The sequence below is a fragment of the Chrysemys picta genome, chromosome 20 (genome assembly GCF_011386835.1).
Source record: "Chrysemys picta bellii isolate R12L10 chromosome 20, ASM1138683v2, whole genome shotgun sequence".
In the NCBI taxonomy this organism is placed as follows: domain Eukaryota; kingdom Metazoa; phylum Chordata; order Testudines; family Emydidae; genus Chrysemys; species Chrysemys picta.
In genome coordinates, this window is record NC_088810.1 from 16,542,625 (window position 1) to 16,569,241 (window position 26,617).

At 46.0% G+C, this 26,617-nt stretch overlaps 1 protein-coding gene across 8 annotated transcripts in view; it reads left to right on the forward strand.

The window, feature by feature from the left end:
• PIP5K1A (phosphatidylinositol-4-phosphate 5-kinase type 1 alpha) overlaps nucleotides 1-18,863 on the forward strand; it is a 41,667-nt gene extending 22,804 nt beyond the window's left edge. For 2 of the 8 annotated variants that reach the window (XM_024107029.3, XM_042843360.2), the window contains exons 4-18: nucleotides 785-915; nucleotides 1,594-1,711; nucleotides 3,049-3,201; nucleotides 4,531-4,830; nucleotides 5,876-6,081; nucleotides 7,102-7,185; nucleotides 8,060-8,108; nucleotides 8,566-8,650; nucleotides 8,967-9,104; nucleotides 10,107-10,236; nucleotides 11,240-11,320; nucleotides 12,224-12,295; nucleotides 13,239-13,319; nucleotides 15,164-15,248; nucleotides 16,136-18,863. In XM_024107029.3, the coding sequence (XP_023962797.1) occupies nucleotides 785-915; nucleotides 1,594-1,711; nucleotides 3,049-3,201; nucleotides 4,531-4,830; nucleotides 5,876-6,081; nucleotides 7,102-7,185; nucleotides 8,060-8,108; nucleotides 8,566-8,650; nucleotides 8,967-9,104; nucleotides 10,107-10,236; nucleotides 11,240-11,320; nucleotides 12,224-12,295; nucleotides 13,239-13,319; nucleotides 15,164-15,248; nucleotides 16,136-16,138 (1,716 nt within the window). In that variant the 3' untranslated portion in view covers nucleotides 16,139-18,863. The remainder of the gene's footprint in view (nucleotides 1-784; nucleotides 916-1,593; nucleotides 1,712-3,048; nucleotides 3,202-4,530; nucleotides 4,831-5,875; nucleotides 6,082-7,101; nucleotides 7,186-8,059; nucleotides 8,109-8,565; nucleotides 8,651-8,966; nucleotides 9,105-10,106; nucleotides 10,237-11,239; nucleotides 11,321-12,223; nucleotides 12,296-13,238; nucleotides 13,320-15,163; nucleotides 15,249-16,135) is intronic. The other 6 variants (XM_005293728.4, XM_065574434.1, XM_005293729.4 and 3 more) reach the window with 4 other exon arrangements.
• The last annotated feature ends 7,754 nt before the right edge of the window (nucleotides 18,864-26,617 follow it).

Here is a 26,617-nt window from a genome sequence, read left to right on the forward strand (position 1 = left end):
GGAGTGGAAATGAACACCTTGGAAGGAGTTAAAATCCAGTCTTCATAAGGCCAGGTGGATGGTAGCTACAGTGCAAGCCCTCTGGGGTAGCAGTGCTGCAGATTGGGATAAAATGAGATGAAGGATTGTTAGGGCTTTGTCAGGGATGTAGAGGTATCCCCATCCCTAATACACCTCCTACCCTAATATAACTCTGTCCTCGGGAGCCAAAAAATCTTACCGTGTTATAGGTGAAACCGTGTTGTATCGAACTTGCTTTGATCCGCCAGACTGCACGCCCCCCCCGGAGCACTGCTTTACCGCATTCTATCCGAATTTGTGTTCTATCACGTCGCGTTATATCGGGGTAGCGGTGTATATGGCAGAAGCTAGTCTTATATGCTCTGCGCTTCAGATGAGTGGAATATGGAGCCCTTGTCACCTTAGTTTGGCAGCAGCTTAAATATTCTGGAAACAGGGTCCCTTTCATGTGACGATCTTGCTGCTGGGTGATAAGTTGTAAATAGATTGAGAATCTTTCCCATAGAGCAGATGGACATGAAAGAAAGCAGCCAAAGACTAAGTTAGCCAGCTAGAGAGAAGCAAATAAAGGAAACCAGGGTTTATGGGTACAAAATACTATCTAGTCAGTGCCTGCTGGAAGGATGCTAGTTTAAATTGGAGCCTTTTTTTTTTTTTTTTTTTTGCTTGAAGACAGTCATCCATTTAACCCCTTCTGTTCCAATTCGGAATCTACTGCTCCATGTCAGAGATATTTGACTTCCTGTTTCCTTCTCCCCTCCAGACTACGTCATCGGCCTTGAAAGGTGCCATTCAGCTGGGCATCACCCACACAGTGGGAAGTTTGAGCACCAAACCAGAGCGAGATGTTCTCATGCAAGACTTCTATGTAGTAGAAAGTATTTTCTTCCCAAGGTGAGCGCTTTCTTGCTGCTCTGTGAAATGCTTTTACTTAAGGTTATCCACTCTGAGATGAGTCTTCCTGTGGGTTAGGAGCTAGTACTGTTACTTTACTTGTAGGTTAGGGTGTTAAGAGAAGAAAGCAAGTTAGGGTGTTAAGAGAAGAAAGCAGCACTGATTCCAGATAAGCTCCCTAAGACACGGACAGGCGTCTCTAAAGCACTCAATAGTATAGTAGCTAGTTCTGCACTTGTTGATATGGCAACCACACAACAGAATGCAACTCAGCCCCTAATTTTAGATATTACTCAACCTTTCCATTAGAGCAAGCATTCAACAATGATTGTTCTTGCATTATATATGATAGAAAAATACCTGCTGGAGCTCTGAGGCATGCGAGGGTTAATGAAAGAGAATTTAAGGCAGCGGTTCTCAACCTGCAGCCCACCGCTTGCAGCCCAATCAGCACAGAGCTGCGGCCTATGTGACATCCTCAGGGCCATACAGGTAGTATTGGATGCAGCCCACAATGGTAAATAGGTTGAGAATCACTGATTTAAGGTGTTAAATTTACCATCTGTTTTGTTTTTGGGGGTTGTAGAAAATTGCCTTGGGGTGGTCCTTTTTTATTTTTAAAAGAGGCCTTTAAAAGTACTGTGTGTATTTCTAATTACCTGTTCCCCTCCCCCACAGCGAAGGGAGTAACCTGACCCCAGCTCATCACTACAATGACTTCCGGTTTAAAACCTATGCTCCTGTAGCATTTCGCTACTTCCGTGAACTGTTTGGAATACGGCCAGATGACTATCTGGTAAGTCACTGGGGAAGCCAGTGTTATTTGTCATACTTGATTTTTCCCTTCTTCCCCAGTGTAAATTGCCTCTATCCGGTCCCACTCCTAACACTGTGCGCACACCAATGGATGTTGTCTCAGCTTCACCCCCTTCTTGGGGTTTGCCTTTATTTATTAAAGTTTACCAAGAAAAAGCCCTTGGCCAGGACTGCACTTACAGCCATCAGCCTGATCCCCAATTCCCCAGTGTGGGCAGATTAGTATTTATTCTTGTTGGGATCTCTTGACCCTTCTGATGACTATTGGCTGATGTTCTGGAGTGGAGCTAATGAGACCTGCCTGGTCTGACTGTCAGATTCACAGCAGCATATTCTGAACGTCCATACAGAGTCCTGTACCAATTCCATCCTGATTGTGCTTCTCCGGGACATGAGACTCTCCTAGCTCCCTTGAAACCACTGCTTTAACCCAGGGGGCCAAAGCAGCACCTGCAGCCCACAGAATTCACAGGGCCACATGCAGCCCACAGAATTCTATTGTGCAGCTCCCGTCTTTGATGTGGAGATCAGACTACTAGAATCAAAATGGAGTTGTGCACACTGGGCCAGGTAATCTCTGCAGTTGTGCCACGGTATTCGAGCAGGATGCAGCAGTTCTTACCTCTATTTTATACAAATTAGGTGTGATCCTTGCTTATAGGGCCCCATGGTTGGCCAGAATATGTTGCCCGTTAGCCGGTCAATGGGCCAGTAGTTTCAGGAAGGAACCAAACCATTCCTTTACGTAGCAAGCAACTGCACTAACCCAGCGGGGTCCTGGTCTTTGACTCGAGCTCCTAGGTGCTATGCTAATACAAATAATTACTAATAGCGAACAACCCAAAGGGAGGGAGGGAGCAAAGCTGCCGAGACATCACAGGCTTATAACTACATCTCCATGCCTACCTGTAATCTCTCCAAACAAGACATGTTCTAGCACAAAGTTATGGACACGAAAAAGCACTAACCTGAGGGCCACAGATTCCAGAGACAGTCATGCTGGATGCTTCCCCAACTCTAAAAGCTGTGCCATGACTTGCTATGCCCGTAAAACATCTCTAGTTTATCTAACTTAATGAACTAGTAACCAGTCTATGTACTGAATTGCATATTTATCTGTTTGTGGGCAATATACGATGCTGCTGTTCACTGGAGTGGCTCAAAGTGCTTTGCAAAGGCACATATGCGGATGTGTAATGACTCCATCTCTACGTACTCAGACCCTTGAGTTGGCCCGTTAGCTGTAACTTGGATAAAGATGCCTGTGCTTTGTTACTAGTTTCTTATGCCTTTGCTTTTTAATTCACCTCCCTTCAGTACTCGCTCTGCAGTGAGCCACTCATTGAGCTCTCCAACTCCGGGGCCAGTGGTTCCCTCTTCTACGTATCCAGTGATGACGAGTTCATCATTAAAACAGTTCAGCACAAAGAAGCAGAGTTCTTGCAGAAGCTGCTGCCGGGTTACTATATGGTAAGTGACCTTTCTGCGTGGGTTGTAATGATGTTTCTCTAATGGCATAAACTTGAGAATATCGTCGTAGCTGGCAGGTCACTCGCTGTGCGGCAGGTTAACCTCTGGTCTCAAGGCCGTATTTTCAGAGATGTTGAGCACGCTCCACTCCCATTTGCTGCAGGGGCAGATGCACTGGACCTGAGCCCTTTGGGTTGGTCAACTCCATTTTGCCTCTGCTAGCTAATACTGATACACCCTCCTGCATGTGACTAAGAGAGACTGTTGGAGCTCTTTGGGCCTGCACCGGGAGGTTTGTACCAGACCTTCCCATTTGGATTGTTTTGAAGAGTGCCTGTATCCCTTGAAGGGACCCACCCAGCATTCAAGCTTGCACTGCTAGGTTCTTTGTGGTTGAATAGCTGTGTGTGTGTCTGCTCAGTCAGTGTTTGTGCGAGAAGCTTATAACCATGATATGCAAAGACTAGCAAAGTTCCTTATTTCCTTCCCCCCCCCCCCCCTTCTGGACCATTCTCTTTGTTTCATCAGTGCTGGCCAACAAACACTACTTTGTTATTTAAATTTAACATGCCCGTGTGCCAGGGCCTCTGAGTGTCTGTCTAAAGAGACTAAAAATGTGATGATAAATAGATCAATGGGCCCTGCTAGTCCTAGAACAAAATCCGATCCCGCCCCAACATACAATATATAATCCCACTAGAGATGGCAGATGGTCCCAGAGTGCTTTACTAACTGCCTCCCTGAGTGGGAATTTGGCCAGGATATTGGGAGTTTGTCCCTGGCTTAGAAAAGTGCCATGGGATTCTTAATATATGCAATGGTTAAGACCTCTTCTTACCTACCCATGCCCATATTACTAGTCTGGGAATCTGGACCAATGCTAGTTTCTGCAACCACCAGAGTTATAGGGGTCTCTTATTCCAGTGTGCACCCACCCCATCCTGCTTAGCATTAGATCTGGCAAGAGCCTAGCTTGAGGAGGGAGTGGCAAACTAAAAGACTAAGCACAAAAATCCTCCTTTTCCCTGCTGGCTGCCACAAATGGGCTCTGGCAGATAATTGTGTGGATGAAGATGCAAATTTCTTCTTTGTGCAACAGCTGCATCAGACACGTTCAGTTTTGCAGAGAAAACCTTTCTTACCCTAGAGTTACCTATCTATGCCCCAAGTTCACCCATCCCTGATTTGTTGCTTTGCTGATCATCACTTTGGATCCCAGACAGGGTTGCTTTGGTTCAGATACACCGGTAAAGAGCAAATAGCTAGCCACCCTGAATTTAGGGAGTCACCCAGACTCTGAAGTTCTGTCTTCTGTCTTTGGGCATTTAGAACTTGAATCAGAATCCTCGGACACTGCTGCCTAAGTTCTATGGCCTGTACTGCGTGCAGGCCGGAGGGAAGAACATCCGCATCGTAGTGATGAACAACCTGCTGCCCCGCTCTGTGAAAATGCACCTCAAGTATGACTTGAAAGGCTCCACCTATAAACGTCGAGCATCCCAGAAGGAGCGGGAGAAGGTCTTCCCGACCTACAAAGACCTGGATTTTATGCAGGACATCCCCGATGGCCTGTTCCTAGACTCTGATATGTACAATGCCTTATGCAAAACACTACAGAGAGATTGTTTGGTGAGTGATGGGTGAGACAAGCTGAATTGAGACAGATTTCCCCCCTTCTCTGTGGATTAGGTTCATGCCTTTTGAAACATGTGTACCCCAGGGTCACTGTAAAGCTTCTTAGGCCTGACATTTGCCCTGGTTTTTTCTTTGGGTGTCTACAGGCTGGATAATTCTGCGGTGCAGTTTTTAAGTGAAAGGTGCTAGAATTGAGTCCTCTGTCCCCCAGAAAGGCACAGCCCAGGCAGCTGCAATGCAATCACCCCCTCCAAACATTGCCCTCCCCCTACAACTCAGTTCTGACCCAGGGAACTCCACTATCATGATCCAGTCAAACTTTGACACCTCAAATTCAAATCAGTAATCTAGAGAAATATGGTGCAGTCTTCCCTCCCCCGTCCCCCTGAGCAGTCAGATTTATGCTCCCTACCCAATAATGTCTTACTACTTGAAGGCCTGGGCTACACGGGGGGGGGCGGCGCAGGGTTGGAACTAAGTTGGACTTACCTGGCCGTCCTCACAGTGGCAAGTCGACCGCTGCAGTCCCCCCGTCGACTCCGCTTACTCCTCCTGCCGAGGTAGAGTACAGGCGTCGATTCAGGGATCGATTTATCGCGTCTCGTCTAGACGCGATAAGTGGATCCCCGATACATCGAACACTACCCACCGATCCGGCGGGTAGTATAGATGTACCCTTACAGTAGGAGGAGTCCTAATTTTAGAGCAGCTGTGTGGTCCAGCGGATAGGACACCGGACTGAGAGTCAGAGGACCTGAGTTCTGTGCCTGCAACTGATCTGGTGTGTAGCCCCGCACAAAGCATTTTCCCGGTTGCCCTGTCTGTAGAAGAAAGATACTGATATTTTACTTTCCTTTGTAAAGCTGCTCATTGTTATCTGTGGGTGAAGATCACTGAGTGTTTATATAGAGGCCATCCCCTTGGTATTTTCAGAACACTAAGCAAAAATACTCCGTGCATGCATAAAACTGGAATAGTTTAACCATTCATGTAGCTTGCAAAACGTAAATGATGCCATATTGACTTTGTTTCTGTCCAGGTTCTGCAGAGTTTTAAAATCATGGATTATAGTTTGCTTGTGGCTGTCCATAACATTGATCAGGCACTGAGAGAGCGTGCGATAATGGATGGGACGGCCCAGTCGGACATGCGAAGGCCAGCTACCCAAAAAGCTCTCTACTCCACTGCTATGGAGTCTATCCGAGGAGAGGCCCGGCGAGGCGGTACCATAGAGACTGATGACCAGTACGTCTGCTTTGATCGTTCAAATTAACATGGCCAATTCATACTTGGAGCAGATGGGGTAAAATCCAAGGATTGATAAGATGTGATTTTTAGGTATCAAGTATGGATCACAGGGCCAAAGCATTGTGGCAGGAGTATGATGTAGGGCTGAGCCTGAGGCTTGGGATTCAGGACTCATGAGTTCTGGTTTCAGTTCCTTATTGCAAGTGTCACTTAAGTCCTTTGTACTTCTGCTTCCTTGACCTGCGAAAGCAGGATGCTTGCCAGCCTCACGGGGATATGTGAGGATTAATGTGTCTGTACCATGCCTGGAAGCTGTACTCAAACACCTAAACATTAAGTATCGCCTCCGTGGATCATAGGAATTGCTATAGCGGATCAGACCTGAACTTCTGTCTCTAAGGGCTGGGGGGAGGGGATCGATCCAAGATACGCAATTTTAGCTACACGAATAGCGTAGCTGAAGTCGAAGTATCTTGGATCGAATTAGCTGGGGTCTAGACGGCGCAGGATCGACGGCCGCGGCTACCCCGTCAACTGCGCTACCGCCGCTCGCTCTGGTGGAGTTCCGGAGTCAATGGTGAGCGCGTTCGGGGATCGATATATCGTGTCTCATTAAGACGCAATATATCGATCCCGGATAAATCGATTGCTATCCGCTGATACAGCGGGTAGTGAAGACGTACCCTAACAGTGGCCAGCACCAGATACTCCAGGGTGTCTTGGATTCTTCTCAAAGTGGTCAGTTATCAATTAACCAGCCCCCAGTTTCAGTAAAATAGACAAATGTACAGAAAACAGGGATAAGCTCTTATTATGTTTTGGTAACTTACTGACTTAGCATTTAGCTCTGATTTGTCTTCACTAGAGTTTGTCAGCTCAGCAGTAGGTGTTCTCTGCATGTTGCCACTCGTTAATCCACTTAACGTTTAACCCATGCAAGGCTGAGTTGTGTAGAGTGAAAACGTTTTGATCAGGGTAAAGCCTGCAAATCTCATGCTTCCTGTTTTTGTTTTCTAGAATGGGAGGCATTCCAGCCCGGAATTCAAAGGGGGAAAGGCTGCTTTTATATATTGGTATCATCGATGTGCTACAGTCCTACAGGTAAAAGCCTTTACATGACCCCTGTATGTTGTCAACAGTGGATAAAATAAACCTCCAGTAATAAAATTGGCCCTGTTTGGTTGCAACAGTCTGAGACTCTATGGCTTGTTTACTGAAGACTACAAGCAATTTTTAGTTTTATTGCCCCATTTCCTTGACATATTTCATAGGCTGAAATCTCCACATGCTCCTCTGGACCTTGTATCCCTCGTTTATTCGGTGTCAGAGTACAGGCTGGCTCTTACAGGCCAGGTTTTTCTTAGCCTTGGTGATTATGCTGAAGAGAGTGTGCAGGAAGTGGCAGAGAAAAATAGGTGGTAGGTTAAAATTACCATAGCGCCTCTTCCCTCTGGAATGAAAAATAGTTTTACGACTTTGCTTAGATGTTTGTAGTGTTGATGTCGAGTTGGTGCATAGCCTCGGGTGCTGGGACAGTTTGTATAGTGGGGGGTGCTAAGAGCCATTGAACCAAACTGTAAACCCTGAATATGATGGAAACCACTTCAAGCCCGGAGGTGCTGCCACACCCCTAGTTCTAGCTAGCTGGGAATTCTAGCTAACTTTAAAAAAAAAAAAAAAAAAAAAAAAAGAGCTTTTTACATTTATCATTAGAAGTCAATGAGCGTTATCTCACTGCCATTGGTGCCTCTTAAAATCTCCCCCCAGAAGAATAAAACTGCTACTGAATGTTTAGATTCTTTTAACTAGGTCTGTAAATTTACTTTGGCTTTAGGAAAAAGGTGCATTTCTGTTTTATCTGTCAATGTTAAGAAGCCAAACTGCAGCAATTAACGTAATTTACTAATAGTGATTGCAAAGCCTAAATTTGAAAATTACTGTGGTCTGTTCACTGCTTTCAAATCTCACTTCTCAGATTCGTTAAGAAGTTGGAGCACTCATGGAAAGCATTGGTGCACGACGGGGTAAGTGGCAAGAATGTTATCCGGGGGCTCTTAAATTACCTGATAGCAGTATTTGCAAACCAGGTGTCCCATCAAACAGATAGTTGTGTGTGTAGAAATATATATTTTAAAGTAGCATCTGTGGTCACACATTATATTAAAGGTACATTTTATAAAGATCAGCAAATGATTGATAGATGTTAATAAATGCATAGTCGATGGTTAGTCCAAGTTAATAGCTTGCTTATAACCATCTATAACGCCTTCTATTGATGTTTTTATAACACATACTATTCATGCTTTCAGCAGCTATTAATCACTTTATTAATTGTTTATACACCATTTATAAAGATGCCTTTAATATAGTGAGACCATACTTGTTCCAAATGTAAACCTACTCTAAAAGAAACCCATGTTGCCTTAGAATTCTGCTTATCCCTAGTTACATGTGTAACCTTTGTCCCTTGGATGTTTTTAGGACACTGTGTCTGTGCATAGGCCCAGCTTCTATGCAGAAAGGTTTCAACGATTCATGTGCAACATTACATTCAAGAAAATACCATGTAAGTATCTCTTCACAGGTGGGTTCCTGGGAGGCTGCCATTGTCAGGGGAGAGAATGAATGGAGGTGCCTCTGATCAGTAGGAAACTTGTGCTGTGTCAGGGTTACTGGTACATCTTTCTGCCCCACAGAACGTGACTGACCACTCGTAGGGGAGGGTCTTTCATCCATTGGCTTTCTTCTGAGTGCAACACTTTCTCATTAAATAATGGGGAAGGTTATGGATGTTGCTATGTAAGATTCTGGTGGGGGTTTTTTTTGTGTTTTTCTGGAAAAGGTGATATTAAGTAAAATCTTTCTTTGCTTTTGTCTTCAAGTAAAACTTTCTCCTTCTAAAAAGAGCCGGTCTGGCACAACCGTTCCTCGGAGGACGGGTCAGGGCGGAGCCCCTTACCAATCGCATGCATCGTGTGAAACTAAAGCACAAGTAACGGCAGAAGCAGATGTGGAGCAAGGTTGGTGCCTATGCTAGAAAACCCAGATGACAGGAATTGCTTTCCTTTTAAAAAAAAAAAAAGAACAGCAAAAGAAGCTTGGTTCAGCCCAGATTTTTGTGATCCAAGACCTACACTGATGAGACTGTGGGGACATTCAATAGACGCTGTCAGTCTGCAAGCTTGCTAGAGATCTATCCTGGGATCACAGATCTAATCGCAGCTACCAGGACTCAGATGCAGTCATTAATATATTGCGTAGCTCAAGGGGTGTGGCATTCTGAGGTGTCTTCAGCAGGCCTAGAGGAGTTGTCAGACTTTCATGAAATGTCTCTCTCAGCCCACTGGGGACCTGCCAACGTTGTGGTGCATTAATGGTGGAACAGTAAAGAGACTTTTTTCCACGTAATGTATACTTAACCCGTGGCACTCACTGCTACAGGAAGTGAATGAGATCAAGAACTAATTTAGCAAGAAGCAAAAAGGGATTGGACATCTATATGAATTACAATTGGATATTCTTGTTTTCGTAACAAATTCTGGAAGGGATTTTAAACCTCAGGCTTCAGGGCTTAAGACTGTCTTTAACTCTTAGAGGTCAGAAGGAGACCTAATCTGGTCAGGGGTGGATTATCCCATGTCAGTAGCGTTGTTACCCCATTCCTCTGAAGCATCTAGTATTGGCCCGTATAAAGACAGGAAACTGGACTGATTGGACCTCTAGTCCAATCCAGTATGGTAAGTCCTATGTAATTGGCCTAAGTGATGTCTTGAGCTTTGATCTCCTTCCCTATGGATCATGCCCTGCCAGCATGTTAATGGAAATGTTAGTACAGAGACTGTATCACAAAGAGCTGGATTCTCTTAAGAATGGATACCAAACGTGCTGGACTGGACCATTCTGTTGTGTAGTTTGCAGCATTGGCTACAGAAGATTTTGGCAAATGATCAGTTATTGTTGCTCATGCCAGGGGATGCTATTCATTGTTTATGACCGAGCTATCTGTTCTCTTCTTCCTGCAGGTTCGCATCTTGGTCGCCCTGATCTCCTTCCCAGAACTCCTCCAGTAGACGAAGCTAACAGTGATTCCATAGCAACAACCTTGTCCACTTCTTCGTTGGGCAGTGGAGGACTTAACTCTCCAGCCAACAGGTACCTCTCCATTAATCACAACAGTGCGTGGGAGGCCACTGCTGCCTGCAGGCTGGGATACTCTGCTTTCGAACACATCAGTCACAGGGCAGATGCCTGCTGCTTTCATGGAGTGTTCATTTTTTGGCATGCTTGTCAAACTACGTGTCTTTTGAGCAGTCATCCCATGCCAGACAGGTTCAGTACCATCGGCGCAAGGGGTCATTATAACACCATTAACATGCAGTGTTGTGTTTGAAGACAAGGTAGTGTTGCATCCTCTGCTTTGTAAGTCTTGTTGGCCTTCTAGCTCCTTGCTTGAACTGTGTAGCAGCTTTGATTTTTTTTTTTTTTGATCATTTGAAATCTTTTACAGTAGTGAAATGTCACTTAAAAAAAAAAAAAGACATGCAGGAGAACACGAGCATAGTACCAAGCAGGATTGACAGAATTTACTTCATTTTTTTCCCCGGAGGTGTTGAGCTCTTGCAGCTCTCATGGAAACCAGTAGAATTATAGGTGCTTAACCCCTCTGAAGATGAGGCCAAAAGAAAATGACTTTTAAAAGTGCATCTGCTAGGAGATGAATGCGCAGACACCGCTGTAAGGAAGCAATGAAAGGCCCCTCTTGAATCTTTTGTTTGTTGCAAAAGGGGTGAGATTGGTAGAGAATAAGAGGGGCTGTAAGGGGGGGCAGTCTGGATCGTGGAAGTGCACAGCTGCTCTGATGCTAATTTCTCATATCACAAGTGATCAGAAACATTCTGTCCTCATTAATCATAGACTGACTGCAGAATGTGTCAAACCCAGCCCAACATCTTTTTTTTTTTTTGTTCTGTCCTGAACCGGTGGGCCAGAACTGGATTACAAATTTATAATTTGCCCGTCTCCCACACGCTTCTTTATAGGGATCCGAAACCAGATCTTCTCCTTTTCAATAAAGTCAGCATGTCTGAGGCTTTTTTTTTTTTTTTTTTTTTTTGGACTCACCACTGAGGGTCTCTCTCCTTTAATTTCTGCTTAGGTCAGTGGGAGTGCAAGTTCACAAATCTGAAACCGCGCCAAAGGGTTTGGCTAGAACAGCTCCTGCCATCTTCTCAAATAGGTGAGGGCGAGGATCATGCTTTGCCTGAAACCTCTTCAGTTCTAAAAGGAATTTTGACTTCTCCTGTCTGTAGATGAAGTACTTAGTAGCCTGTTTTTAGTAGGACCACTTGTCCAACTTGCCATGTGCCCCTTTACTGTTCAAAGGCTATAAGTGGTCTGCATCTAGGGAATTCATCATATGTAATGTAATACCATGTAACACAGTGGGTGCTTGCACCAAGCTACAAATGCACCAAGGTTGCTGTAAACCAGAAGGCGGAACGATACGTGCCTTCTGGGTGTGGTGTCAAGTATCAGGGGGTAGCTGTGTTAGTCTGGATCTGTAAAAAGCAACAGAGTCCTGTGGCACCTTATAGACTAACAGATGTATTGGAGCATGAGCTTTCATGGGTGAATGCCCTCTTCATCAGACAGGTATGGTGTCATCCTTGCATGACATATTATTCCCAGCATCCATAGGATTTGCCTTGCTGGATTAATCCCACTGGTCCATCAAATCTGGAATCCTGTGAACGTTTATTGATTTTATTTATTTATTTATTTTTTTACGGGAAGGAAACACCCTTCCCTCCCGCACCCATCCATTAATACACTTGCCCAATGGGGCAACACTACACATGGATAAAGCAATTCCTTCCTGACCCCTGCAAGCAATCATGAGATGCAATTACTTTTCTCTAACCTACCATAGATACAAGTGAGGACAGATTGCTAGAGCATGGGTCTTAGTCTTGTGTTCAAATCCCACTGCACTATAGACTAGCACTGAGGTAGTTTCATATCTATAGTAATTGTTTACATGAAATTAAACCACAGTTTCTCCTTCTCTATAGAGTCAGCAAGCCCGTGGCTTTGTATTTACCACTCACTGTGGAGTTTCACCTTTGTAATCTCTGTGTAGGTCAGTGGGAGTTCAAGTTCACAAGTCTGAAAACTCTACAATTAGAACAATTCTCAGCTTCCGCTCCAATAGGTGAGGGTGAAGACCAAGACAGGAAAGGCACTAATTTGTCCTGTACTTAAGTTCTAAATACAAGGGGATGGGCCCCCTATTTTGCAATATCAGGTTGAAAGAACTACTCCAGTCTCTGGTTTGCAGCACAGCCACTTCCCCTCCTGTGGAGTGTTGCTATATGCCTCTAACTGTGCACGGTCTGCACTGAAGACAATGCACCCCTCAAAGCAACGTAAGCGATACCAAGTTGTTAGCGTGTGCTTACAGCAAATCCTGCCTGCCTTTGTGAGGGGTGAAGCCAAACCCCGGGAGCCTGCCACTGACATGTAGCTGTCCCTGCACAGCCTTCTGTGTATGGAGCCCCTGGGCCAACACTCATGACAGAGTAGACTTGCCACACTGGATCAAGCCATTGAGCCATTAAATCTGGTGTCCTGCCTTTTGCTGTAACCAATACCTGATGCTTCAAAGCAAGCTGTAGTGCTGTGCAGGTGGGAAGGAGACTGTCTCCCTGAAATATGTGGGGGTCAGTTTATACTCTGTATAACCTCAGATGAAAAGAGGGGTCAGTCCAGAAGAGAATGGGGCTGGGAGTTAGGACTCCCCTGTGTATCTAGACCCATCTCTGACATTTACTCTCATATTGTTTGTGAAGCACGTTGAGATTCCCCGAACAGTGCTGCTAAATAAGTATAAATTATTCAGCCATAGTGTTTCATTGGCATCCTGTGGCAATGAGTTTCATAGGTTGACCTTCCTCATGGCTTTACATGGGGGATTTCTCTTCATCCCTTTGCTGGATTCGGTGGCACTAAATAAATGACCTTAAAATTAGGATATCCTTTCTTAACCCACAAGTTTGCATTTTAAAATTATCACCAGACTTTCCCCTCTTTGTAAAATCAGTGTCTAGAGCATTGTATTCACCAGCTGAGGGTCTCTCCTTTTAATCTCTGTGTAGGTCAGTGGGACTGGAAGTTCACAGTTCAGAAAGCTCCGCAGAGGATGTAGCTAGTTCAGCCCTGAGTAACCACTCAAATAGGTGAGGCTTAATCTAGGCAGGAAAGATGTGTGGTACCCTCTGTGTCCAAACACAAGGACTCCAGTGTCTCCAGTCTGCTGAATGTGAGTGAACAGAAGATTATTGAGCAGAGGTCCTAGCTTTGCAGGGTGACCACTTTTCATGTACCGACCGTTGTCCTCCACCTCGTGGTTTGACAGCTCTATGCATTTCGTACCCTGCCGATGATGCATGCAGCACCAGATGACACGGTGTAGCCTGCTGGAAGCAAACAAGCCCTGGGTGCATTAGCAGCATAAGCCAAAGTGCCTTCAACTTCAGCAGCACGTGGCTTTCCTTATGCAATCACAACTCTTTCTTTAAGATAAGATCTTGACCTGTGTAACACACGGTACTGTGTGAAATCCGTGTTCACCAGGTTGAACTTTCCCTTTATCTACTTCATGGATTCCAACCTTTGGGTTGTGAAGTAGAGTCAGGAGATCATGCCCACACTGCCCGTCCTGTATTGCTAGGTGGGAGGGGTGGGGAGGCCCAGTTTGGAAACCAGTGCATCGCCTCCCCCACTCCCCATGCACCCTGACCCTTTTCAAGGTCCAGTCTTGTCAGCCTCTTGAAGCCCACATGCAAATCAGAGACTTGCCATTGGTGCAACTACTTATTTTATTGTAAATGTTAGGGGATCACGAAAATTTTTGACTTTGAATAAGGAATTGCCATTTTGAAAAGGTCGAGAAACACTGCTCTAGCCCATTATGTCACTTTATCGCAGGGGTTAGGGTTAGGCGACACGCAAGCTGATTTTCAGCGGCATTCACACTGCCCGGGTCCTGGGCACCAGTCCGGGGGGCTCTGCATTTTAATTTAATTTTAAAAGAAGCTTCTTAAACATTTTAAAAACCTTATTTACTTGACATACAACAATAGTTTAGTTATATATTATAGACTTTAGAAGATCTCTTTCTATAAAACATTAAAATGTATGACTGGCACGCGAAACCTTAAATTAGAGTGAATAAATGAAGACTCGGCACACCACTTCTGAAAGGTTGCCGACCCCTGCTTTATCATCTCTTTGAAATGGCTTCCAGCTAGGAGTATTTATTTACGTACCAGCAGTGTGCTAGGGCAGGGGTTTTCAACCTGTGGTCCGCAGACCCCTGGGGATCTGCAGACTAATATTTCCAATGGGGTTTGTGCCTCCGTTTGAAATTTTTTAGGGGTCCGCAAATGAAAGAAGGTTGAAAACCACTGTGCTTGTAAAGAGGAGCCATTGGTTTATCTGAACCATAAGCATTCTCATCTAGTGTTAAAAGATACACGTTTACACAATAAACAGAGCAATTAAAACCGGGGAAGGGAAGCTGACTGCTCCAACTGAGTAAACACTAGGGATGGAATGTTTGTAGAATGGAAACATGTGACATAAATTGGCCTCTCTTTGCGTTTCTCTAAATGAGTCAACACCCAGCGGTGGGCCCCACCTGCTTGCCTGAAACTCCCCTCCGTTCGAGTCCGTGATGAGGGCAGTTCTTTTTTTTTTTAATAAAAATCTCTGCAGTACCCATGTGGGAAAGGAGCACTCTGCCCCAGAGAGACAGTAACACGTCACAGCACTCTTGTGGGGCAGGGAGGAGAAACCTGGATTCCAGACTGGCACAGTCACTTTGGGGTGGGTGGGGTTTATAAGTACACATGCCAAGGTGGCTAATGAGTCAGGAACATCTCACGTGTGGCTAAGAGATGCTTTATACGTCGCTTGGATATTACTGTGGGCATATTAGGAAACCCAAAGGGGCACGAAGAATTTTGAAGGCTTATTTAGAAGAAATAGCTTCATAGGTGTCCCTTTTCTGTTTCCCCAGTGGCTCCGCAGGGCCTTCCGTAACAGAACGCTCCTCAGAACTGACAGAACATTTTGAAGACGTGCAAGAAACAGAGATAAGCTTTGTAAGTACCTGCATTTCCATAGGTGCGAGGAGGGCTCTGTCGGGCAGTTTTAGTCGCAGTTTAAAAAAAAAAAAAGTTTAATTTGGCTTTTAATTCAATGTAGGCGTTTTGTGCTTGGGGTGTGAGAATCACGAAATGCAACCGACTAACTCAATTAATTACTTTGTTTCTTTGATACCAATGGCCCCTCATTTTGCTGCGTGCTACACAGACATCTAGTGAGACTGCACCAGAGAACATGTGGAGTGGGAGGGAAAATTGAGGCACAGAGCTGACCTGTCCAAAGCAGGTCTATGGAAAAGTGGAGACTAGAACCAGGGCTCCTGGGTCCCAGTCCAGTGCCAGAGCCACTGGGCCACAAAGTGTAATTATCCAGGCTAGTCTCACTGTCCAAGCTGAAAGTGAACCATCAGCATGATTTGGGACATATAAAACCACAATCAAGTGTAGACCAAACTTGTGACCTGTCTAGACAGCATCTTTTAATACAGTGTCTGCCTCAGAGAGGCCAAGAATTGCTAGGCCCTAGATCAGTGGTTCTCAACTTGCAGCCCAGTCAGCGCAGAGCTGCAGCCCATGTGACATCCCCAGGGCCATAGAGGTAGTATTGCATGCGGCCCACAATGGTAAATAGGTTGAGAACCACTGCCCTGACTACTCAAGGAAAGGAAGGAAGCACTTTATGACACTCCCATTAGCACAGACTTGTTGTGCCTGTTCAGAGACTAGCTTTTGAAATGTCAGTGAGGCTTTGCATTGCTACTGGACTTGTCTCTTACTCACCACAACCATTTAGCAATCCAGCACCTTTCACCAAGGAAGAAACTCACTCAGACTGCTTAGAAAACCTTCCTGAATAGTCTACCTATTGATTTTTCTCTTTACAGTGAAATAACAGAGGGACGGTTGTAATGTGAGCAGAAGATTTCTCTCTACTCTGCGTGGGCCGTAGAGTCTGACAAACATTCAGCCCCTGCGGCTGATCTTAGAAATCTTATCCGGACAGAATCCATAGAAGCTGGAAGGCTTGGGACCTACTTAGTGTCATAGTATTAACAGTGGCTGAGCCCAGAGCAACCTCCTCTTCTGCAAAACAGCCCTCAGGCTGTGGCTGGTTGCATCTAGTTTTTCTGCTGCTGTCCTCTCTTCGAAGACTGGCAGGAGCAAGGCTGCTCATCTCCAAGGAGGAGCAGGAGCTGCTCCGTGCAGGCCAGAGTCCTCTGGAGAAAAGGAGCTGGCTTTGGGGGAGCTGGTTACCTAGGATTGAGGACATCACAAACCTTGCAAGAACAATGGTCAACTATGAAGAGCACCAGGGGAAATGGACATTGGAGCCTTGTTGGAACCGTTTTTGCAACAGCTCAACATGGTGTTTGGTTTTTATATTAATTTAAGTTTCTTTAATTCAGTCATATCGTTTCTTTTAGGCTGCGACAATTATCTATTCTTTTTTAAAAATAGTTTTATCAGTGTTTCACCAAAAATGTCCCGCAGAAGGGGGAGCGACTGTTTTTTTTGGTCACACATGAAAGGTATTGATCATGGATGTCTTGTCTATAAACTAATTTTGAGTGCAGTAGTCTAATGCATTTATGACATTGCATCATCATCATCCTGAGAAGGTGACCTGGAACAGACCCACCCACAAGACTTTATCATGGCTTGGTGCTTGAAGGATTTGGAATGGGCTACGCTTTTAAGATGTCAGAGAGGTTTTTGCATTGCTTTGTCCTGTTTTAAACTACTCCTTTATTCTCTCATCCTCACACAGAATGAGAAGCAACAGAGATTTCGGGAGATCTTGGTGCCTGGCGCATTTTTAAGCCTTCAGTGTTTCTTAAGCAAATGGACCAAACCGATCCTGCTTGTTTTTTTTCCCCAGTATTATGTGTCCTTCTTGGGACACAACTTGTAAAATCTGCCTCTTTTTTTTTTTTTTTAATAGCTAAATTCCCTTTTGATAGCTATGCTTCCGTCTTACCCCTTGGCATCAGGGTTACCTTTTGCGCACGGTGCTCTAACCGCATCCAAATAGAGATTCCCATAATGCCACTCCATATAAATGGCTGCCAGGTCTCTGTGCAGAACAACAGATTTTGGTTTTTTTTTCCTCCACAAGTGTGTGTTCCACTCTGATTCCAAGCTGCGGCTTATTAGAATCAGCGGAAAAGACGCATTGCTGTATTATCTTAGCCAGTTGCTGTACCTAAGACTGTGGCAGTCCTTACCAAGTGACCAGCTGCAGACACATGGCTAGAAACCGGAGCATATGTTGTACTGATTTTTATTTTCACTAAAGTTTTTTTAAAAATTAAATGAATCTTAGTCTTTTTTCCCCAAAAGCAGTGACCCTCCCCCACCTCCTTTTTATAGATTAAACAATAAAGAAATGGTTGCTCCTGCACATGCAAGGGTTTTGTGTGCCTATTAGCCGTCGTTGCTAATAAAGCCGAGGAATGTAGCGGCGTAGGAGGGGTTTTTTAGTTGATGTATCAGGGCTCAGTGTTTGGGGTTTTTTCCTCAATCACATTTAAAGTGAATATAGTTCAAGCTGCTAGTTTAAAAAAACAGATCTTTGAAAGGCAGATCAGGCAGAACCGCCTTTCTCCCAGAGAGCCAGCCAGGTGTCCAAATGCAAAGGAGTTTAGTCAAGCAGGAAAGCGGTGGTCTCCGAGTAATGTCTGGTTCCTAAGGGCTCTGGAACCTCTTTATCTAGCTGTAAACGTCAAGTGATGTCCTGACGAGACCTGTACCTTGAAGATCAATGTAGTGACAACAAGAAATGGCTTTAGTACAATTTCCCTCTTTCTCCCCTCTAAATCTACTTCATATCCTGATGAACCGTCTATATTAGACATACTCTTTCTGATCTTCCCTCCTGACTCAAATTCCTTTTTTTACCAGGAGGAAAGAAACCAATTTAGTTGGGTTTTTTTTTTTTCATGATTTAATATTTATGAAGTTGTATTTAAATGTTTTATTCTGGGAATAGTTACTCAGCGTGTAGGGAGCTCAGAGGGTGGGGGAGGGAGGGCGTTGACATTTATATATCATAATTATCAACCTCTGCTTTGCAATGGTTTAACAGCAAAGGCTTCTTGCATTCTAAAAGGGGCAGCATAACTGGTTTAAGGTACTAAAACCTGATCGGTTATTTCTATCATGAGGGGTTTGGTTACCTGGCTAACGGCTCAGAGAGTTGGGTCCATGAAGGGGGCTCAACACCCTTGATCCTGGCTCCCTGTTTAAGCCTCTTGTCCTACCCTTACCCCTCCATTGTTGGACTGAAATGCGGGGAGAAGCATCAAGAGTTGCTGATGGCTGGACCTCTTTCCTGCTCAGTCTACGCCGACAGCTTTGATTCCACACGGCAGGATCCGTTACTTCTTCGTCAATCCAGCAGGGAGGATCTGACCTGTCAAGCATACATCCTTCTGAAACAACTTGTGCCGTGTGGTGAATATTGTCGTTTTAACCTTGTAACACTTTTGCCATCATTGGCTGTTAAATTGAATATTAAAAACAAAAGCTGTCTCTTAGCCGCCTGTCCTACACAGGGGATAATATCGCTGTGAGGGGACGTTACAATACACAGTGTGCTACCAAACCCAGAAAGGTGTGTATTTTTTTTTTCCTCTTGGTGGTGAGGGGTGGCTTGAGGGAACTTGAACACTATACTTCATCCATTTCATAAGTTCATACAACTGTCTCCCAGCATGCAGCAATGGAGATGGTAGATGTGAGAGACAAGGAGAGCTGGGAAGGGTCTGTAGGGTAAGGACTAAGTTCAGGGCACTGCTGTTGAAGTGTTGAGTTCTGAGCTGTGCTTGTTGGCTTGGAGCGAGTTGTCTCCAGTGGCTCTAGCAACACTCTGTTCACTGCTCCTATTTAGGCCTGGTCTACAGTTGAAAAGTTAAATAAACCTAACAGTTGCTCAGGCCTGTGAAGAATTTTGCACCCTGAGTGCCATGGTTAAGTTGACCTAACCCCAGTGTAGATGCAGCCAGGTCAACAATAATTCTTCCATTGACCTAGCTAACCACATCTCGGAGAGATGGGTTAACTCCAGAGAAATTCCTCCCATCAGTGGAGGAAGTGTTTACACTATAGCGACAGTGCTGTAGCTGTGCTTGTAGCGTAGGCATGGCCTGAGAGGTGTCCCACTGAACGCTTAATTTTGTCCTTGTGATGGGGTTCACTCGCCAGTGGGGCTTCTCCTTGCAGCCTCAGTGGGTTGCTCACCCTGCAGACACTCTGGACTTGGAGTGCTCTCTTTGTGACAGCCCTCCAGACAGGTCACTGTAGCCCTGCCCTGCTAGAGTATTAAACTCTCCCTGGACAAACTGACTATCTGCAGTCTCAGGTGGTCTTCTGCTTCACCTCCTAGACTATGTCACTTTCCTTGTGGCTGGTAGGGGAACCTGGCCTTGTCCATTACTCCAGGTTCCAGACCAGGGACCATATGCCATTCAAACAGTCTGCTTAAGTTCCAACACTATTGCTGTTTCCCTGGGTTCTTTCCTACCTATCTTCTCCTCCTCAGGGCTACTACTGGACCTCGAGAAGTCATTAAGTCCAGACCCCTGCCCTGTGGCAGGACCAATAAACTTAGACCATCCCTGACAGGGGTTTGTCCACCCTACTCTTAAAAATTTCCAACGACAGGGATCCCATAACCTCCCTTGGAAACCTAGTTTAGAGCAGAACTACCTATCAGTAAAAAAGTTTTTCCTAATCTCTAACCTAAATCTCCGTTGCTGCAGATTAAGCCCATTACTACTTGTCCTACCTTCAGGGGATGTGTTGTGATAATTGGGCGTACACACCCTAATTGTCAGCTCAACTGTGAAAAGCCACTGAAGGTTCATAAAAGTGTCACGATAACCTATTACGAGTGTTGATGGGAGAAGATAAAAATGGAGACAGACTGAATTAGTCCAAACCCCAAATCCCACTGATACAATTCAAGGGCTGTGTTAAAATCATGCCTAGTAAACGAGAGAAGTGTGGGACTGAAAATCAATTAACTCAAATTGGTGTCAGAAATTAAGTATAATTGGTGGACAAAATGAGGGGGAGGAGCCATTCCACCCATCACTCCTCCTTGGGGTCCTCAAAAAGACAAGTGGGGAAAGCTGGCTACTGAAAGATGAGCTGACTGAAAAGGGGATACAAACACTGGCTAAAAGATAAGGGAAAGGAATGGGTTTCACCACCCCATTATTCTGCCACTCCATTATTTCCCAGGACCTTGAACCTTCTTTGGCCCTGTCTACACTACCCGCTGGATAGTAATCGATCTATCGGGGATCGATTTATCGTGTCTCGTCTAGACGCGATAAATTCATCCCCGAAATCAACGCCTGTACTCCATCTCGGTAGGAGGAGTAAGCGGAGTCGACGGGGGAGTCGCAGCGGTCGATTTGCGGCCGTGAGGACGGCCAGGTAAGTCGAAGTAGCTGAAGTTGCATATCTTAGGCTGGGTCTACACTACCCGCCTGAATCGGCGGGTAGAAATCTACCTCTCGGGGATCAATTTATCGCGTCCCGTTGGGACGCGACAATCGATCCCCGAATCGACGCTCTTACTCCACCAGCGGAGGTGGGAGTAAGAGCCATCGACGGGAAGCCGCAGAGGTCGATTTTGCCGCCGTCCCTACAGCGGGGTAAGTCGGCTGCGATACGTCGAATTCAGCTACGCTATTCGCGTAGCTGAATTTGCGTATCTTAAATCGACACCCCCCTCCCCCGTAGTGTAGATGTAGCCTTTGATTGATTTTCACCCCCCCAGTGTAGACCAGCCCTTTGTCTTAATCCTGAGAGACGGCCAGGCCAGGCCAGAGAGAGGGACCCAGATGACACCACCACCTCTGCCAGCTCCAACTAAATCCCGAACACTACCTGGGATGTGAGACTTTCTTTCTCCCAATATGTCCTTTCCCTTCCCTACCTTATTTCTTCCTCTTCCCTGCCTCCCACTCCCCTTTTCCTTCTGTCTAAGAAGAGGCTGGCTTGATTGGCCAAGATTGCATATTTTGCAACAGTGCTGTAAGCCTGCGATTGCAAGGACAGCTAAGTGCAATGCTCTAAAATACCCACTGCTGGCACAAGTTTGCAAGGTGTCAGAGTGGCTGATAGGCACAGCGGGTGGTTTTGTGTTTGTTCAGCAGCTAGGATGCACTGGAGAGCCAGCTGCATTGTCTCTCTTTTGCTGTTCTTTCCTTTCCCCTTGAGTGTGCTCCTCTTGTTTGGTTTTCTGGAAAGCAGGATTGGATTCAAATAACAGCAACAACGCCAGCTCCAGCCTGTTTCGACTAGCGTCTCTTTTCCCCAAAAGGAAGTTTTGACCATCTTTAATGCCACTTCAACTGAGCTGGGAGGAGGGTCCTTTAAAAAACTCTCCAGCTCACGGGAAAGGGAGCGAGGGGTGTTAAAATGAAAGCCTTATTTCAAACTTTACATTTTCCTTCTGTATGTTTTTAGTGCAGAGTTAGTGATTTTGAATGGTGTGTTTGCCATGGTAGAAGTAGGCCCCTGAACCTTGTTTAACGCTGTTGGAGAATAGCAGGATCATGTTAACACCTTGGACTCTTTGGGCTCTTCTATTCCATCTAAATGACTACAACAGACATGGAGAACAGTTGATCCTTATAACAGCCCTTAACATGTTTGAAGATTATCAGGTCCCCAGACTAAACATGCCCAATCTTCATAGGTCAGGTTTGCTAAACATTTTAGCATTTTTGTTGCTCTCCTTTGGACTCTCTCCAGTTTGTCCACATGTTTCTTAAAGCGTGGTGCCCCAAACCAGATCTGTTACTCCAGCCTAAGCCTCACCAGGGCTGAGTGGAGTGAGACAGTTTCTTCCTGTGTCTTACATACGACATGGAACTCATGATTTCATCCATACAGATGACCGTATTTGCACACAGTTTTCATTAGGTTTCAGAATCAACAATCCATTTACATGACTAAGTAGTGCACACCTTTCAAAACTATTGTTTGTCTGCAGGCTCAGAAACAAAGCAAGTGCATGTATTACAAGGCCACAAGGGACTATTGTGTTCATCAAGGCCTGGTCTGCACTAATGGCAGGGATCGACCTAAGATACGCAACTTCAGTTATGAGAATAGCGTAGCTGAAGTCGACGTATCTTAGGTCGACTTACCTCGTGTCCTCATGGCGCGGGGTTCACTGCTGCCATGCCCCCGTCGACTCCGCTTCCGCCTCTCACTGCGGTGGAGTACAGGAGTCGACAGCAGAGCGATCAGGGATCGATTTATTGCATCTATACTAGATGCAATAAAAATAAATGATCCAGCGAGTAGTGTAGACGTACTCCTAGTCAGACCTTCTGTCTAACACAGGCCAGAGACCTGACCCAAGTAATTCCAGGAGCAGGTCTTTTAGAAAAACATCCAATCTTTATTTAAAACTTCAGTGACGGAGAATCCGTTATGACCGTTGGTAAACTGTTCAAATAGTTAATTACTTTGTTTTAAATTTACACCTTATTTCCAGGCTGAATTGGTCTAGCTTCTACTTCCAGCCGTTAGATGGTGTTCAACCTTTCTCTGCTAGACTGAAGAGCCCCTTATTAAATATTGTTCCCCATGTAGATAATTATAGGCTGTAGTCAAGTCTTCCCTTCACCTTCTCTTTAAGCTTAATAGAAAGAGTCTTTGAGTCTCTTACTATAAGGTATGTTTTCTAATTCTTTATTCATTCTCCTCGCCCTCTCCACTTTTTCAACATCCTTGTTGTGAATTGTGGCCACCAGAACTGGACACAGGATTCCAGCAGCAGTTGCAGCAGTGCCAAATACAGGGGTAAAATAATCTCCCTGCTCCTACTCGAGATTTCCCTGTTTATACATCCCACTGAGATGTAGGTTGCTTACGGTCAAGGTCCTTCACAGCCTATTCCCACCATCCCCATCATGTCTCATTCAGTATGGGAGATGGGAGTCGACCTTTCTATCACCCACTTCTTACATTTTCAAACACCTTCCTGCTTTCTCCCCTCGGCCCCTCACGCCTGGGCCAAGCACCCTGTGATTCACTGTGAACAGTCGCAAAGCTACAGTATTCTCCTCCTTCACAAAGATCTATTCAAATTGGTACCACAAGTACTCCTGTTCTTTGTGCGGATGCAGACTAACACGGCTGCTACTCTGAAACCTATTCGAATTGGAAATGTTGCAGAGAAGGGCAACAAAACGATTAAGGGGATGGACAAGCTTCCCGTACGAGCTGAAATTAAAAAAGACGGGGACTGTTCAGCTTTGAAAAGAGATGACTAAGGGGGGAGAGGATAGAGGTCTATACATTCATGAATGGTGTGGAGAACAGGAATAGGGAAGTGTTAGTTACCCCTTCACATAACATGCAAACCAGGGGTCACCCAATGAAATTAACGGGCAGCAGGTTTAGAACGGAACATAAGAAGTACTTCTTCACGCAATGCAGTCAACCTGGGGAACTTGTTGCCAGGGGATGTTGCGAAGGCCAAAAGTATATCTGGGTCACAAATTAGAGTAGTTCCTGGAGGCTAGGTCCATCAATGGCTATTAGTCAAGACGCTCTGGGTGTCCCTAAACCTCCAACTGCCAGAAGATGGGACTGGACGACGGGATGGATCACTCAATAATTGCCCTGTTCTGGTTTCAGAGTAGCAGCCGTGTTAGTCTGTATCCGCAAAAAGAACAGGAGTACTTGTGGCACCTTAGAGACTAACACATTTATTAGAGCATAAGCTTTCGTGGACTACAGCCCACTTCTTCTATATGCATCCGAAGAAGTGGGCTGTAGTCCACGAAAGCTTATGCTATAATAAATTTGTTAGTCTCTAAGGTGCCACAAGTACTCCTGTTCTTTTTGCTCTGTTCTGTTCATTCCCACTGAAACATCTGGCACCAGCCACTGTGAGAAGACAGGATACTGGGCTAGATGAACCATTGGTCTGGCCCAATATGGCCGTTCTTATATTTTTAATCCTCCTTAAAACTCTCCTTTGCTGTGAGGCCTACAAAAACATTGACAACAGTTAGGCTGCTGGTGTGCAAAGCCTGTCTTGCTGAGCATATGGCCTCACTGTTTCCTTGCGCTCCTCCAGCTGTTCTGTATCCAGCTGTTGTCTCTTGTCTTATGCCTAGATTGGAAGCTTTTGGGGGCAGGGATTGTCTTTGTTCGGTGTTTGTACAGTGCCTAGCGCTGGTTCTTGAGCATAAGCCTATTTTACAGATGGCGAAATGGACGCCTAGAGAGCTGAAGTCACCTGCTCTTGGTCACAATGCAAAAATCCGCGACCAAACTGGTGACAGAATGCAATCCCGGGGCTCTGCACTAAGAACTAGACAGACAGTGGTGCCTTCCTCGGAAAAATCACCACCCTCTGCAGTCAAGGGCGTATTGCAAACCTTCGATGAAAGAGTCAAGGCCCAAATTTAGTTGTAAGGAAGGAGAAAAAGAGAGGTCAAACTTTAGCTGAACTCTGCTGAACAACACATTGGCCTAGCTAGAACATGCTATGTTTTTATACGCTCTGCGCCTGCTTTGCTGTGCTGTCTGCTGAGGGTAGCAGAATGCAGGCTGTTTGGCTCACATTTCCCCTCCAGCTATAATTTTTTATCTGTCTGGCACCGCAGCTCCCACTCTTCCTTGGTTCACATACCGCCCTCTTAAAAATATGCTGTGACGTGAATGGAGTATCAAGCGCCTATACCCCCAGTGGGACACTTAACTCCGTTAGGGGAAGCCCTGGCTAGCTTATTAGCTAAAGAGAACCGGGAGAGGGCCCGACTGGACCGGCTCTCTCGCTTTCAGGGTTGCAGGCCGCCCCGCCTACGTCCTTCTGACGGGTGGCGAGAGCTGGGGTCTGTTTGAATCACGGCACCTCTTGTGGTGGAAAACTCTGTTTTTCAAAGGGATTTTGCCTTCTTCGTGTCACTGTGTACACGCCTTATGGGCATGACCTCCTTGTCTTGAACAGCCCCTAGCTGGAGATCCTTCTACAATGAATTAGAGAGCTGGTGCTGGGAAGGGGGTACCTGATGAAATCAAAGTGCTTCTGTGCTCCCCCATATGCCTTCAATAACCGTCCACCGGTTTTTAAATTGGTGGGGGAGGGGCTCCTGAAGTGTGTGTGACCCAGCTGGCTCAGAAGGCGGACTTACTGTCAGGGCTGGTGCAAGGAAGTTTCGCACCCTAGGCAAAACTTACACCTTGCGCCCCCCCCCCCAGCCCTGCGGCAGCTCCCCGCTCCCCCCTGCCCTGAGGCGCCCCCCCCCCCCCACGGCAGCTCCCACCCCCTCTGCCCTGAGGCGCCCCCCCCCCCCGCGGCAGCTCCCCCCCAGGGAGCCGTGCGGCAGCTCCCCACCCCAGCTCACCTCTGCTCCACCTCCTCCCCAAGCACGCCGCTCCTGCTCTAATTCTCCTCCCCTCCCAGGCTTGCGGCGCCAAACAGTTGATTGGCGCTGCAAGCCTGGGAGGCGGGAGAAGTGGAGCGGCGACTGCGTGCTCAGGGAGGAACGCTGTAAAAAAAAATTGGGGGCACTGCTTTTTGGCGCCCCCAAATTTTGGCACCCTAGACAACTGCCTAGTTCACCTTAATGGTAGCACTGGCCCTGCTTACTGTTTATATTGCTGTAATACCCAGAGGCCTCAAGGAGGGTCAGGACCTCACTGTGCTGCATGCTGGACAAAGCCATGCTCGCTGCATTGAACAGCTCACAATCCAAGGCCCGGATCCTGAAACTGGTTCTGTGCAGAGCTCCCGCTGCAGGACCAGGGCCTGAGACAAGTGACAGCAGATGGTGATGCAATAACAGATACAATTTCATAACCATGTACACACTTGCCTCAGTGTGGATAAAGCATTAAACTGGGGCTTGGGAGACCTGGGTTCTAGTCTCAGCTCTGCTCCTAGCCTGAGGGGTGACCTTGGGCAAGTCCCTGCCCGTCTCTGTGCCTCAGTTTCCCCATGTAAAATGGGGATAAGGATACTGACCTCCATGGTAAAGCGCTTGGAGATCTCCTGATTAAAAAGCCCTAACTGTTCTTTTACTATTAATATTACAATAGGGCTAGAGGCCCTATGTGACATCAGGGCCCCATTGTGCTAGGTGCTGTACATACACTGAGAACAGGTCTACACTTAAAACGCTGCACCAATGCAGTTGCGCCTCTGCAGTACTTTCGTGAAGACACACTATGCCGACAGGAGAGAGCTCTCCTGTTGGCATAGTTAATCTACCTCTGCCAGAGGCCGTAGCTATGTCAGCAGGAGAAGATCTTCTGTCAACCTAGCACTGTCTACATTGGCGCTTAGATCGGTATAACCGGGTGACCAGATGACCCGATTTTATAGG